We start from the raw sequence: 18,179 nt of genomic DNA, 5'->3' as shown, positions 1-18,179 counted from the left end.
TATTACATATAGCTCCTTTAACTGGCTTGGCATGACATTATTACATATAGCTCCTTTAACTGACTTGACATGACATTATTACATATGGCTCCTTTAACTGACTTGGCATGACATTATTACATATGGCTCCTTTAACTGACTAGGCATGACATTATTACATATAGCTCCTTTAACTGGCTTGGCATGACATTATTACATATAGCTCCTTTAACTGACTTGACATGACATTATTACATACGGCTCCTTTAACTGACTTGACATGACATTATTACATATAGCTCCTTTAACTGACTTGACATGACATTATTACATATAGCTCCTTTAACTGACTTGACATGACATTATTACATATAGCTCCTTTAACTGACTTGACATGACATTATTACATATAGCTCCTTTAACTGACTTGACATGACATTATTACATACGGCTCCTTTAACTGACTTGACATGACATTATTACATATGGCTCCTTTAACTGACTTGACATGACATTATTACATATAGCTCCTTTAACTGACTTGACATGACATTATTACATATAGCTCCTTTAACTGACTTGACATGACATTATTACATATAGCTCCTTTAACTGACTTGACATGACATTATTACATATAGCTCCTTTAACTGACTTGACATGACATTATTACATATAGCTCCTTTAACTGACTTGACATGACATTATTACATATGGCTCCTTTAACTGACTTGACATGACATTATTACATATAGCTCCTTTAACTGACTTGACATGACATTATTACATATAGCTCCTTTAACTGACTTGGCATGACATTATTACATATAGCTCCTTTAACTGACTTGGCATGACATTATTACATACGGCTCCTTTAACTGACTTGGCATGACATTATTACATATAGCTCCTTTAACTGACTTGGCATGACATTATTACATATAGCTCCTTTAACTGACTTGGCATGACATTATTACATATAGCTCCTTTAACTGACTTGGCATGACATTATTACATATAGCTCCTTTAACTGACTTGGCATGACATTATTACATATAGCTCCTTTAACTGACTTGACATGACATTATTACATATAGCTCCTTTAACTGACTTGACATGACATTATTACATATAGCTCCTTTAACTGACTTGGCATGACATTATTACATATAGCTCCTTTAACTGACTTGACATGACATTATTACATATAGCTCCTTTAACTGACTTGACATGACATTATTACATATAGCTCCTTTAACTGACTTGGCATGACATTATTACATATAGCTCCTTTAACTGACTTGGCATGACATTATTACATATAGCTCCTTTAACTGACTTGGCATGACATTATTACATATAGCTCCTTTAACTGACTTGACATGACATTATTACATATAGCTCCTTTAACTGACTTGGCATGACATTATTACATATAGCTCCTTTAACTGACTTGACATGACATTATTACATATGGCTCCTTTAACTGACTTGGCATGACATTATTACATACGGCTCCTTTAACTGACTTGGCATGACATTATTACATATAGCTCCTTTAACTGACTTGGCATGACATTATTACATATAGCTCCTTTAACTGACTTGGCATGACATTATTACATATAGCTCCTTTAACTGACTTGACATGACATTATTACATATGGCTCCTTTAACTGACTTGACATGACATTATTACATATAGCTCCTTTAACTGACTTGACATGACAATATTACATATAGCTCCTTTAACTGACTTGGCATGACATTATTACATATGGCTCCTTTAACTGACTTGGCATGACATTATTACATATAGCTCCTTTAACTGACTTGGCATGACATTATTACATATAGCTCCTTTAACTGACTTGACATGACATTATTACATATAGCTCCTTTAACTGACTTGACATGACATTATTACATATAGCTCCTTTAACTGACTTGACATGACATTATTACATATAGCTCCTTTAACTGACTTGGCATGACATTATTACATATAGCTCCTTTAACTGACTTGGCATGACATTATTACATATAGCTCCTTTAACTGACTTGGCATGACATTATTACATATAGCTCCTTTAACTGACTTGGCATGACATTATTACATATAGCTCCTTTAACTGACTAGGCATGACATTATTACATATAGCTCCTTTAACAGACTTGGCATGACATTATTACATATAGCTCCTTTAACTGACTTGGCAGGACATTATTACATATAGCTCCTTTAACTGACTTGGCATGACATTATTACATAGAGCTCCTTTAACTGACTTGGCATGACATTATTACATATAGCTCCTTTAACTGACTTGGCATGACATTATTACATAGAGCTCCTTTAACTGACTTGGCATGACATTATTACATATAGCTCCTTTAACTGACTTGGCATGACATTATTACATATAGCTCCTTTAACTGACTTGGCATGACATTATTACATATAGCTCCTTTAACTGACTTGGCATGACATTATTACATATAGCTCCTTTAACTGACTAGGCATGACATTATTACATATAGCTCCTTTAACAGACTTGGCATGACATTATTACATATAGCTCCTTTAACTGACTTGGCAGGACATTATTACATATAGCTCCTTTAACTGACTTGGCATGACATTATTACATATAGCTCCTTTAACTGACTTGGCATGACATTATTACATATAGCTCCTTTAACTGACTTGGCATGACATTATTACATACGGCTCCTTTAACTGACTTGGCATGACATTATTACATATAGCTCCTTTAACTGACTTGGCATGACATTATTACATATAGCTCCTTTAACTGACTTGACATGACATTATTACATATAGCTCCTTTAACTGACTTGGCATGACATTATTACATATAGCTCCTTTAACTGACTTGGCATGACATTATTACATATAGCTCCTTTAACTGACTTGGCATGACATTATTACATATAGCTCCTTTAACTGACTTGGCATGACATTATTACATATAGCTCCTTTAACTGACTTGGCATGACATTATTACATATAGCTCCTTTAACTGACTTGGCATGACATTATTACATATAGCTCCTTTAACTGACTTGACATGACATTATTACATATAGCTCCTTTAACTGACTTGACATGACATTACTACATATAGCTCCTTTAACTGACTTGGCATGACATTATTACATATAGCTCCTTTAACTGACTTGGCATGACATTATTACATAGAGCTCCTTTAACTGACTTGGCATGACATTATTACATATAGCTCCTTTAACTGACTTGGCATGACATTATTACATATAGCTCCTTTAACTGACTTGGCATGACATTATTACATATAGCTCCTTTAACTGACTTGACATGACATTATTACATATAGCTCCTTTAACTGACTTGGCATGACATTATTACATATAGCTCCTTTAACTGACTTGGCATGACATTATTACATATAGCTCCTTTAACTGACTTGGCATGACATTATTACATATAGCTCCTTTAACTGACTGGGCATGACATTATTACATATAGCTCCTTTAACTGACTTGACATGACATTATTACATATAGCTCCTTTAACTGACTTGACATGACATTATTACATATAGCTCCTTTAACTGACTTGTCATGACATTATTACATATAGCTCCTTTAACTGACTTGGCATGACATTATTACATATAGCTCCTTTAACTGACTTGGCATGACATTATTACATATAGCTCCTTTAACTGACTTGGCATGACATTATTACATACGGCTCCTTTAACTGACTTGGCATGACATTATTACATATAGCTCCTTTAACTGACTTGGCATGACATTATTACATATAGCTCCTTTAACTGACTTGACATGACATTATTACATATAGCTCCTTTAACTGACTTGGCATGACATTATTACATATAGCTCCTTTAACTGACTTGGCATGACATTATTACATATAGCTCCTTTAACTGACTTGGCATGACATTATTACATATAGCTCCTTTAACTGACTTGGCATGACATTATTACATATAGCTCCTTTAACTGACTTGGCATGACATTATTACATATAGCTCCTTTAACTGACTTGGCATGACATTATTACATATAGCTCCTTTAACTGACTTGACATGACATTATTACATATAGCTCCTTTAACTGACTTGACATGACATTACTACATATAGCTCCTTTAACTGACTTGGCATGACATTATTACATATAGCTCCTTTAACTGACTTGGCATGACATTATTACATATGGCTCCTTTAACTGACTTGCCATGACATTATTACATATAGCTCCTTTAACTGACTTGACATGACATTATTACATATAGCTCCTTTAACTGACTTGGCATGACATTATTATTACATATAGCTCCTTTAACTGACTTGGCATGACATTATTACATATAGCTCCTTTAACTGACTTGACATGACATTATTACATATAGCTCCTTTAACTGACTTGGCATGACATTATTACATACGGCTCCTTTAACTGACTTGACATGACATTATTACATATAGCTCCTTTAACTGACTTGGCATGACATTATTACATATAGCTCCTTTAACTGACTTGACATGACATTATTACATATAGCTCCTTTAACTGACTTGGCATGACATTATTACATATAGCTCCTTTAACTGACTTGACATGACATTATTACATATAGCTCCTTTAACTGACTTGGCATGACATTATTACATATAGCTCCTTTAACTGACTTGGCATGACATTATTACATACGGCTCCTTTAACTGACTTGGCATGACATTATTACATATAGCTCCTTTAACTGATTTGGCATGACATTATTACATATAGCTCCTTTAACTGACTTGACATGACATTATTACATATAGCTCCTTTAACTGACTTGGCATGACATTATTACATATAGCTCCTTTAACTGACTTGGCATGACATTATTACATATAGCTCCTTTAACTGACTTGGCATGACATTATTACATATAGCTCCTTTAACTGACTTGGCATGACATTATTACATATAGCTCCTTTAACTGACTTGGCATGACATTATTACATATGGCTCCTTTAACTGACTTGGCATGACATTATTACATATAGCTCCTTTAACTGACTTGACATGACATTATTACATATAGCTCCTTTAACTGACTTGGCATGACATTATTACATATAGCTCCTTTAACTGACTTGGCATGACATTGTTACATATAGCTCCTTTAACTGACTTGGCATGACATTATTACATATGGCTCCTTTAACTGACTTGGCATGACATTATTACATATAGCTCCTTTAACTGACTTGGCATGACATTATTACATATAGCTCCTTTAACTGACTTGGCATGACATTATTACATATAGCTCTTTTAACTGACTTGGCATGACATTATTACATATAGCTCCTTTAACTGACTTGGCATGACATTATTACATATAGCTCCTTTAACTGACTTGGCATGACATTATTACATATAGCTCCTTTAACTGACTTGGCATGACATTATTACATATAGCTCCTTTAACTGACTTGGCATGACATTATTACATATAGCTCCTTTAACTGACTTGGCATGACATTATTACATATGACTCCTTTAACTGACTTGGCATGACATTATTACATATAGCTCCTTTAACTGACTTGACATGACATTATTACATATAGCTCCTTTAACTGACTTGGCATGACATTATTACATATAGCTCCTTTAACTGACTTGGCATGACATTATTACATATAGCTCCTTTAACTGACTTGACATGACATTATTACATATAGCTCCTTTAACTGACTTGGCATGACATTATTACATATAGCTCCTTTAACTGACTTGACATGACATTATTACATATAGCTCCTTTAACTGACTTGACATGACATTATTACATATAGCTCCTTTAACTGACTTGACATGACATTATTACATATAGCTCCTTTAACTGACTTGACATGACATTATTACATATAGCTCCTTTAACTGACTTGACATGACATTATTACATATAGCTCCTTTAACTGACTTGACATGACATTATTACATATAGCTCCTTTAACTGACTTGGCATGACATTATTACATACGGCTCCTTTAACTGACTTGGCATGACATTATTACATATAGCTCCTTTAACTGACTTGGCATGACATTATTACATATAGCTCCTTTAACTGACTTGGCATGACATTATTACATATAGCTCCTTTAACTGACTTGGCATGACATTATTACATATAGCTCCTTTAACTGACTTGGCATGACATTATTACATATAGCTCCTTTAACTGACTTGGCATGACATTATTACATATAGCTCCTTTAACTGACTTGACATGACATTATTACATATAGCTCCTTTAACTGACTTGGCATGACATTATTACATATGACTCCTTTAACTGACTTGGCATGACATTATTACATATAGCTCCTTTAACTGACTTGGCATGACATTATTACATATAGCTCCTTTAACTGACTTGGCATGACATTATTACATATAGCTCCTTTAACTGACTTGACATGACATTATTACATATAGCTCCTTTAACTGACTTGGCATGACATTATTACATATAGCTCCTTTAACTGACTTGGCATGACATTATTACATATAGCTCCTTTAACTGACTTGGCATGACATTATTACATATAGCTCCTTTAACTGACTTGGCATGACATTATTACATATAGCTCCTTTAACTGACTTGACATGACATTATTACATATAGCTCCTTTAACTGACTAGGCATGACATTATTACATATAGCTCCTTTAACTGACTTGACATGACATTATTACATATAGCTCCTTTAACTGACTTGACATGACATTATTACATATAGCTCCTTTAACTGACTTGGCATGACATTATTACATATAGCTCCTTTAACTGACTTGGCATGACATTATTACATATAGCTCCTTTAACTGACTTGGCATGACATTATTACATATAGCTCCTTTAACTGACTTGGCATGACATTATTACATATAGCTCCTTTAACTGACTTGGCATGACATTATTACATATAGCTCCTTTAACTGACTTGGCATGACATTATTACATATAGCTCCTTTAACTGACTTGGCATGACATTATTACATATAGCTCCTTTAACTGACTTGACATGACATTATTACATATAGCTCCTTTAACTGACTTGGCATGACATTATTACATATGACTCCTTTAACTGACTTGGCATGACATTATTACATATAGCTCCTTTAACTGACTTGGCATGACATTATTACATATAGCTCCTTTAACTGACTTGACATGACATTATTACATATAGCTCCTTTAACTGACTTGGCATGACATTATTACATACGGCTCCTTTAACTGACTTGACATGACATTATTACATATAGCTCCTTTAACTGACTTGGCATGACATTATTACATATAGCTCCTTTAACTGACTTGACATGACATTATTACATATAGCTCCTTTAACTGACTTGGCATGACATTATTACATATAGCTCCTTTAACTGACTTGACATGACATTATTACATATAGCTCCTTTAACTGACTTGGCATGACATTATTACATATAGCTCCTTTAACTGACTTGGCATGACATTATTACATACGGCTCCTTTAACTGACTTGGCATGACATTATTACATATAGCTCCTTTAACTGATTTGGCATGACATTATTACATATAGCTCCTTTAACTGACTTGACATGACATTATTACATATAGCTCCTTTAACTGACTTGGCATGACATTATTACATATAGCTCCTTTAACTGACTTGGCATGACATTATTACATATAGCTCCTTTAACTGACTTGGCATGACATTATTACATATAGCTCCTTTAACTGACTTGGCATGACATTATTACATATAGCTCCTTTAACTGACTTGGCATGACATTATTACATATGGCTCCTTTAACTGACTTGGCATGACATTATTACATATAGCTCCTTTAACTGACTTGACATGACATTATTACATATAGCTCCTTTAACTGACTTGGCATGACATTATTACATATAGCTCCTTTAACTGACTTGGCATGACATTGTTACATATAGCTCCTTTAACTGACTTGGCATGACATTATTACATATGGCTCCTTTAACTGACTTGGCATGACATTATTACATATAGCTCCTTTAACTGACTTGGCATGACATTATTACATATAGCTCCTTTAACTGACTTGGCATGACATTATTACATATAGCTCTTTTAACTGACTTGGCATGACATTATTACATATAGCTCCTTTAACTGACTTGGCATGACATTATTACATATAGCTCCTTTAACTGACTTGGCATGACATTATTACATATAGCTCCTTTAACTGACTTGGCATGACATTATTACATATAGCTCCTTTAACTGACTTGGCATGACATTATTACATATAGCTCCTTTAACTGACTTGGCATGACATTATTACATATGACTCCTTTAACTGACTTGGCATGACATTATTACATATAGCTCCTTTAACTGACTTGACATGACATTATTACATATAGCTCCTTTAACTGACTTGGCATGACATTATTACATATAGCTCCTTTAACTGACTTGGCATGACATTATTACATATAGCTCCTTTAACTGACTTGACATGACATTATTACATATAGCTCCTTTAACTGACTTGGCATGACATTATTACATATAGCTCCTTTAACTGACTTGACATGACATTATTACATATAGCTCCTTTAACTGACTTGACATGACATTATTACATATAGCTCCTTTAACTGACTTGACATGACATTATTACATATAGCTCCTTTAACTGACTTGACATGACATTATTACATATAGCTCCTTTAACTGACTTGACATGACATTATTACATATAGCTCCTTTAACTGACTTGACATGACATTATTACATATAGCTCCTTTAACTGACTTGGCATGACATTATTACATACGGCTCCTTTAACTGACTTGGCATGACATTATTACATATAGCTCCTTTAACTGACTTGGCATGACATTATTACATATAGCTCCTTTAACTGACTTGGCATGACATTATTACATATAGCTCCTTTAACTGACTTGGCATGACATTATTACATATAGCTCCTTTAACTGACTTGGCATGACATTATTACATATAGCTCCTTTAACTGACTTGGCATGACATTATTACATATAGCTCCTTTAACTGACTTGACATGACATTATTACATATAGCTCCTTTAACTGACTTGGCATGACATTATTACATATGACTCCTTTAACTGACTTGGCATGACATTATTACATATAGCTCCTTTAACTGACTTGGCATGACATTATTACATATAGCTCCTTTAACTGACTTGGCATGACATTATTACATATAGCTCCTTTAACTGACTTGACATGACATTATTACATATAGCTCCTTTAACTGACTTGGCATGACATTATTACATATAGCTCCTTTAACTGACTTGGCATGACATTATTACATATAGCTCCTTTAACTGACTTGGCATGACATTATTACATATAGCTCCTTTAACTGACTTGGCATGACATTATTACATATAGCTCCTTTAACTGACTTGACATGACATTATTACATATAGCTCCTTTAACTGACTTGGCATGACATTATTACATATAGCTCCTTTAACTGACTTGGCATGACATTATTACATATAGCTCCTTTAACTGACTTGGCATGACATTATTACATATAGCTCCTTTAACTGACTTGGCATGACATTATTACATATAGCTCCTTTAACTGACTTGGCATGACATTATTACATATAGCTCCTTTAACTGACTTGGCATGACATTATTACATATAGCTCCTTTAACTGACTTGGCATGACATTATTACATATAGCTCCTTTAACTGACTTGACATGACATTATTACATATAGCTCCTTTAACTGACTTGGCATGACATTATTACATATGACTCCTTTAACTGACTTGGCATGACATTATTACATATAGCTCCTTTAACTGACTTGGCATGACATTATTACATATAGCTCCTTTAACTGACTTGACATGACATTATTACATATAGCTCCTTTAACTGACTTGGCATGACATTATTACATACGGCTCCTTTAACTGACTTGACATGACATTATTACATATAGCTCCTTTAACTGACTTGGCATGACATTATTACATATAGCTCCTTTAACTGACTTGACATGACATTATTACATATAGCTCCTTTAACTGACTTGGCATGACATTATTACATATAGCTCCTTTAACTGACTTGACATGACATTATTACATATAGCTCCTTTAACTGACTTGGCATGACATTATTACATATAGCTCCTTTAACTGACTTGGCATGACATTATTACATACGGCTCCTTTAACTGACTTGGCATGACATTATTACATATAGCTCCTTTAACTGATTTGGCATGACATTATTACATATAGCTCCTTTAACTGACTTGACATGACATTATTACATATAGCTCCTTTAACTGACTTGGCATGACATTATTACATATAGCTCCTTTAACTGACTTGGCATGACATTATTACATATAGCTCCTTTAACTGACTTGGCATGACATTATTACATATAGCTCCTTTAACTGACTTGGCATGACATTATTACATATAGCTCCTTTAACTGACTTGGCATGACATTATTACATATGGCTCCTTTAACTGACTTGGCATGACATTATTACATATAGCTCCTTTAACTGACTTGACATGACATTATTACATATAGCTCCTTTAACTGACTTGGCATGACATTATTACATATAGCTCCTTTAACTGACTTGGCATGACATTGTTACATATAGCTCCTTTAACTGACTTGGCATGACATTATTACATATGGCTCCTTTAACTGACTTGGCATGACATTATTACATATAGCTCCTTTAACTGACTTGGCATGACATTATTACATATAGCTCCTTTAACTGACTTGGCATGACATTATTACATATAGCTCTTTTAACTGACTTGGCATGACATTATTACATATAGCTCCTTTAACTGACTTGGCATGACATTATTACATATAGCTCCTTTAACTGACTTGGCATGACATTATTACATATAGCTCCTTTAACTGACTTGGCATGACATTATTACATATAGCTCCTTTAACTGACTTGGCATGACATTATTACATATAGCTCCTTTAACTGACTTGGCATGACATTATTACATATGACTCCTTTAACTGACTTGGCATGACATTATTACATATAGCTCCTTTAACTGACTTGACATGACATTATTACATATAGCTCCTTTAACTGACTTGGCATGACATTATTACATATAGCTCCTTTAACTGACTTGGCATGACATTATTACATATAGCTCCTTTAACTGACTTGACATGACATTATTACATATAGCTCCTTTAACTGACTTGGCATGACATTATTACATATAGCTCCTTTAACTGACTTGACATGACATTATTACATATAGCTCCTTTAACTGACTTGACATGACATTATTACATATAGCTCCTTTAACTGACTTGACATGACATTATTACATATAGCTCCTTTAACTGACTTGACATGACATTATTACATATAGCTCCTTTAACTGACTTGACATGACATTATTACATATAGCTCCTTTAACTGACTTGACATGACATTATTACATATAGCTCCTTTAACTGACTTGGCATGACATTATTACATACGGCTCCTTTAACTGACTTGGCATGACATTATTACATATAGCTCCTTTAACTGACTTGGCATGACATTATTACATATAGCTCCTTTAACTGACTTGGCATGACATTATTACATATAGCTCCTTTAACTGACTTGGCATGACATTATTACATATAGCTCCTTTAACTGACTTGGCATGACATTATTACATATAGCTCCTTTAACTGACTTGGCATGACATTATTACATATAGCTCCTTTAACTGACTTGACATGACATTATTACATATAGCTCCTTTAACTGACTTGGCATGACATTATTACATATGACTCCTTTAACTGACTTGGCATGACATTATTACATATAGCTCCTTTAACTGACTTGGCATGACATTATTACATATAGCTCCTTTAACTGACTTGGCATGACATTATTACATATAGCTCCTTTAACTGACTTGACATGACATTATTACATATAGCTCCTTTAACTGACTTGGCATGACATTATTACATATAGCTCCTTTAACTGACTTGGCATGACATTATTACATATAGCTCCTTTAACTGACTTGGCATGACATTATTACATATAGCTCCTTTAACTGACTTGGCATGACATTATTACATATAGCTCCTTTAACTGACTTGACATGACATTATTACATATAGCTCCTTTAACTGACTAGGCATGACATTATTACATATAGCTCCTTTAACTGACTTGACATGACATTATTACATATAGCTCCTTTAACTGACTTGACATGACATTATTACATATAGCTCCTTTAACTGACTTGGCATGACATTATTACATATAGCTCCTTTAACTGACTTGGCATGACATTATTACATATAGCTCCTTTAACTGACTTGGCGGGCGGACCATTATCAGATACAAATACAATATAGTCCAAAATACTAGAATATTCTGCATCATTACATCATCTGATGACATCAGTGCTTCATTATGTGATTGTTGTCTAACATCGTTTGTCTCGTGTAGGAGGTAGAGAACCTGAGGAAGCAGGCAGAGATAATCCCCCAACTCATGGCCGAGTGTGACAACATCACCTCCAAACTGCAGGTACACACACACACACACACACACACACACACACACACACACACACACACACACACACACACACACACACACACGATGAAAAATCATTGACTAATGTTGTGTGTAAATAATGACATCATGAAGTGTTAAGTCATGTGGTCGACAGAAGGTCACATGATCCATGAAAGAGGAAGTGATTGTATATTCAGGCGGCGGGAACAAAACCAACAGAGACATTTTTCACATTAGTGCCAGCAGCAGCCGAATAAACAGCAAGAAAAAAAAGTGTGAAGCTTCTTCCACTTGCATGAAGGCTAAAATAATATTTCTCTCAGCCTTTTATTCTGAAGGATTATTTTTATTCTGGAGGATTATTTTTTAGCTGCCATGCTACACTTCTGTCGCCTCTACTCTCATGAAATATGATCATTGATTATATCTCATCATATTTATATTTCACAACTGCACTCATACATTATCATTGATTATATCTCATGTTTCACCAACTGTGCTCATGAAATATCATTGATTATATCTCATATTTATATTTCACTACTGGACTCTTAATTTTTTTACATAATTGATTATATCACATATTTATATTTCACCAACTGTACTCATTAATTATTATCATTGATAATATCTCATATTTATAGTTCACAACTGGACTCATAAAATACCATTGATTATATCTCGTATGTCACCAACTGTACTCATGAAATATCATTGATTATATCTCATCATATGCATATTTCAACCACTGTACTCATGAAATATTATCATTGATTATATCTAATCATATTTATATTTCACCAATTGACTCTTAAAAGATTATAATTGATTATATCTCATATTTATTTCAACCACTGTACTCATGATGTATTGATTATATCTCATCATATTTATATTTCAACAATTGCACTCATGAAATATCAATGATTATATCATCTTTCACAACTGGACTCTTAAAAGATAATCATTGATTATATCTCATATTTGTATTTCAACCACTGTACTCATGAAATATTATCATTGATTATATCTCATCATAATTATATTTCACAACTAGAGTCTTAAAATATAATTGATTTATATCTCATATTTACATTTCACTAACTGGACCCATAAAATATCATCATTGATTATATCTCATGTTTATATTTCAACAGTTGTACTCATAAATTATCATCATTGATTACATCTCGTATTTATATTTGAACTGTACTCATAAAATATTATTGATTATATCATATTTATATTTCAACTGTACTCATAAAATATCATCATTGATTTTATCTCAATATTTCAACAACTAATCAAAATATCATCATTGATTATATCTCATTATATTTATTTCAAAAACTACTCATAAAATATTATCACTGATTATATCTCATATTTTTGTTTCAACAACTGTACTCAAAGTATCATTGATGTGTCATATTTATATTTCAACTGTACACCTAAAATATCATCATTGATTATATTTCATCATATTTATATTTCACTAACTGCACTTAAAATATCATCGATTATATCAGATATTTATATTTCAACTGGACTCATAAAAATATCATCACTGGTTATGTCTCATATTTATATTTCAACAACTGGACTCATAAAATATAAGTGATTATATCTCATCATATTTATATTTCAACTGTACTCCTAAAATATCATCAATGATGATATCTCATTTATATTTCAACAATTGTACTCATAAACTATCATTTATTATATCTCATATTTATTTCAACAATTGTACTTGTAAAATGTTATCATCGATTATATCATATTTATATTTTAACTGTACTCATAAAATATTGATTATATCTCATCATATTCATATTTCAACTGTACTCAAAATATCATTGATTATATCTCATATTTATAATTCACTAAATGGACTCCAAATATTGATTATATTTATATTTCAACTGTACTAAGAAAATATCATCATTGATTATATCTCACCATATTTATATTTCAACAACTGTATCATAATGGATAATATATCATCTATATCTTTCAAATGTACTCATAAAATATCATTGGTTATACCTCATATTTATATTTCAACTACTCACAAAAAAAATCATTGATTATATCATATTTATATTTCACTAACTGTACTCCTTAAATGTCATCATTGATTATATCTCATATTTATATTTCACCAACTGTACTCCTAAAATATCATCATTGATATTCAGCAAGTGTCTGCAAACATCCAACAAGCGTGTCCGCACGGAGTGAGTGAGCAGTAGAGTTTGTGCTGCAGGCGACAGAGAGCAGGATGGATGTAAAATATCATCATTGATGATATCTCACAGGCGACAGAAAGCAAGAAGGTGGAGTTGGAGAGCAGGATGGATGTAAAATGTCATCATTGATGATATCTCCCATGTGACAGAGAGCAGGAAGGTGGAGTTAGAGAGCAGGATGGATGTCCAATGTTACATTGATGATATCTCATAGGTGATAGAGAGCAGGAAGGTGGAGTTAGAGAGCAGGGTGGATGTCAAATGTTACATTGATGATATCTCATAGGTGACAGAGAGCAGGAAGGTGGAGTTAGAGAGCAGGATGGATGTAAAATGTTACATTGATGATATCTCATAGGTGACAGAGAGCAGGAAGGTGGAGTTAGAGAGCAGGATGGATGTAAAATGTAATTGATGATATCTCATAGGTGACAGAGAGCAGGAAGGTGGAGTTAGAGAGCAGGATGGATGTAAAATGTAATTGATGATATCTCACAGGTGACAGAGAGCAGGAAGGTGGAGTTAGAGAGCAGGATGGATGTAAAATGTTACATTGATGATATCTCATAGGTGACAGAGAGCAGGAAGGTGGAGTTAGAGAGCAGGATGGATGTAAAATGTAATTGATGATATCTCATAGGTGACAGAGAGCAGGAAGGTGGAGTTAGAGAGCAGGATGGATGTAATTGATGATATCTCATAGGTGACAGAGAGCAGGAAGGTGGAGTTAGAGAGCAGGATGGATGTAAAATGTTACATTGATGATATCTCATAGGTGACAGAGAGCAGGAAGGTGGAGTTAGAGAGCAGGATGGATGTAATTGATGATATCTCATAGGTGACAGAGAGCAGGAAGGTGGAGTTAGAGAGCAGGATGGATGTAAAATGTTACATTGATGATATCTCATAGGTGACAGAGAGCAGGAAGGTGGAGTTAGAGAGCAGGATGGATGTAAAATGTAATTGATGATATCTCATAGGTGACAGAGAGCAGGAAGGTGGAGTTAGAGAGCAGGATGGATGTAAAATGTTACATTGATGATATCTCACAGGTGACAGAGAGCAGGAAGGTGGAGTTAGAAAGCAGGATGGATGTAAAATGTTACATTGATGATATCTCATAGGTGACAGAGAGCAGGAAGGTGGAGTTAGAGAGCAGGATGGATGTAAAATGTTACATTGATGATATCTCATAGGTGACAGAGAGCAGGAAGGTGGAGTTAGAGAGCAGGATGGATGTAAAATGTTACATTGATGATATCTCACAGGTGACAGAGAGCAGGAAGGTGGAGTTAGAGAGCAGGATGGATGTAAAATGTTACATTGATGATATCTCATAGGTGACAGAGAGCAGAAAGGTGGAGTTAGAGAGCAGGATGGATGTAAAATGTTACATTGATGATATCTCATAGGTGACAGAGAGCAGAAAGGTGGAGTTAGAGAGCAGGATGGATGTACAATGTTACATTGATGATATCTCATAGGTGACAGAGAGCAGGAAGGTGGAGTTAGAGAGCAGGATGGATGTAAAATGTTACATTGATGATATCTCACAGGTGACAGAGAGCAGGAAGGTGGAGTTAGAGAGCAGGATGGATGTAAAATGTTACATTGATGATATCTCATAGGTGACAGAGAGCAGGAAGGTGGAGTTAGAGAGCAGGATGGATGTAAAATGTTACATTGATGATATCTCATAGGTGACAGAGAGCAGGAAGGTGGAGTTAGAGAGCAGGATGGATGTAATTGATGATATCTCATAGGTGACAGAGAGCAGGAAGGTGGAGTTAGAGAGCAGGATGGATGTAAAATGTTACATTGATGATATCTCATAGGTGACAGAGAGCAGGAAGGTGGAGTTAGAGAGCAGGATGGATGTAAAATGTAATTGATGATATCTCATAGGTGACAGAGAGCAGGAAGGTGGAGTTAGAGAGCAGGATGGATGTAAAATGTTACATTGATGATATCTCACAGGTGACAGAGAGCAGGAAGGTGGAGTTAGAAAGCAGGATGGATGTAAAATGTTACATTGATGATATCTCATAGGTGACAGAGAGCAGGAAGGTGGAGTTAGAGAGCAGGATGGATGTAAAATGTTACATTGATGATATCTCATAGGTGACAGAGAGCAGGAAGGTGGAGTTAGAGAGCAGGATGGATGTAAAATGTTACATTGATGATATCTCACAGGTGACAGAGAGCAGGAAGGTGGAGTTAGAGAGCAGGATGGATGTAAAATGTTACATTGATGATATCTCATAGGTGACAGAGAGCAGAAAGGTGGAGTTAGAGAGCAGGATGGATGTAAAATGTTACATTGATGATATCTCATAGGTGACAGAGAGCAGAAAGGTGGAGTTAGAGAGCAGGATGGATGTACAATGTTACATTGATGATATCTCATAGGTGACAGAGAGCAGGAAGGTGGAGTTAGAGAGCAGGATGGATGTAAAATGTTACATTGATGATATCTCATAGGTGACAGAGAGCAGGAAGGTGGAGTTAGAGAGCAGGATGGATGTAAAATGTTACATTGATGATATCTCATAGGTGACAGAGGGCAGGAAGGTGCAGTTAGAGAGCAGGATGAATGTAAAATGTTACATTGATGATATCTCATAGGTGACAGAGAGCAGGAAGGTGGAGTTAGAGAGCAGGATGGATGTAAAATGTAATTGATGATATCTCGTAGGTGACAGAGAGCAGGAAGGTGGAGTTAGAGAGCAGGGTGGATGTAAAATGTTACATTGATGATATCTCACAGGTGACAGAGAGCAGGAAGGTGGAGTTAGAGAGCAGGATGGATGTAAAATGTTACATTGATGATATCTCACAGGTGACAGAGAGCAGGAAGGTGGAGTTAGAGAGCAGGATGGATGTAAAATGTTACATTGATGATATCTCACAGGTGACAGAGAGCAGGAAGGTGGAGTTAGAGAGCAGGATGGATGTAAAATGTTACATTGATGATATCTCATAGGTGACAGAGAGCAGGAAGGTGGAGTTAGAGAGCAGGATGGATGTAAAATGTTACATTGATGATATCTCATAGGTGACAGAGAGCAGGAAGGTGGAGTTAGAGAGCAAGATGGATGTAAAATGTTACATTGATGATATCTCATAGGTGACAGAGAGCAGGAAGGTGGAGTTAGAGAGCAGGATGGATGTAAAATGTAATTGATGATATCTCATAGGTGACAGAGAGCAGGAAGGTGGAGTTAGAGAG

At 34.6% G+C, this 18,179-nt stretch overlaps 1 protein-coding gene across 5 annotated transcripts in view; it reads left to right on the top strand.

The window, feature by feature from the left end:
- homer2 (homer scaffold protein 2) overlaps window positions 1–18,179 on the top strand; it is a 72,915-nt gene that overhangs the window by 53,360 nt on the left and 1,376 nt on the right. For all 5 annotated transcript variants that reach the window (XM_061975324.2, XM_061975322.2, XM_061975325.2 and 2 more), the window contains exon 8: window positions 12,627–12,707. In XM_061975324.2, coding sequence (XP_061831308.1) covers window positions 12,627–12,707 — 81 coding nt within the window. The remainder of the gene's footprint in view (window positions 1–12,626; window positions 12,708–18,179) is intronic.

This window comes from Nerophis lumbriciformis, linkage group LG15 (genome assembly GCF_033978685.3).
Source record: "Nerophis lumbriciformis linkage group LG15, RoL_Nlum_v2.1, whole genome shotgun sequence".
Classification (NCBI taxonomy): domain Eukaryota; kingdom Metazoa; phylum Chordata; class Actinopteri; order Syngnathiformes; family Syngnathidae; genus Nerophis; species Nerophis lumbriciformis.
The sequence above is the reverse complement of the archived record's forward strand: the minus strand, read 5'-3'. Positions and strand labels throughout refer to the sequence as shown.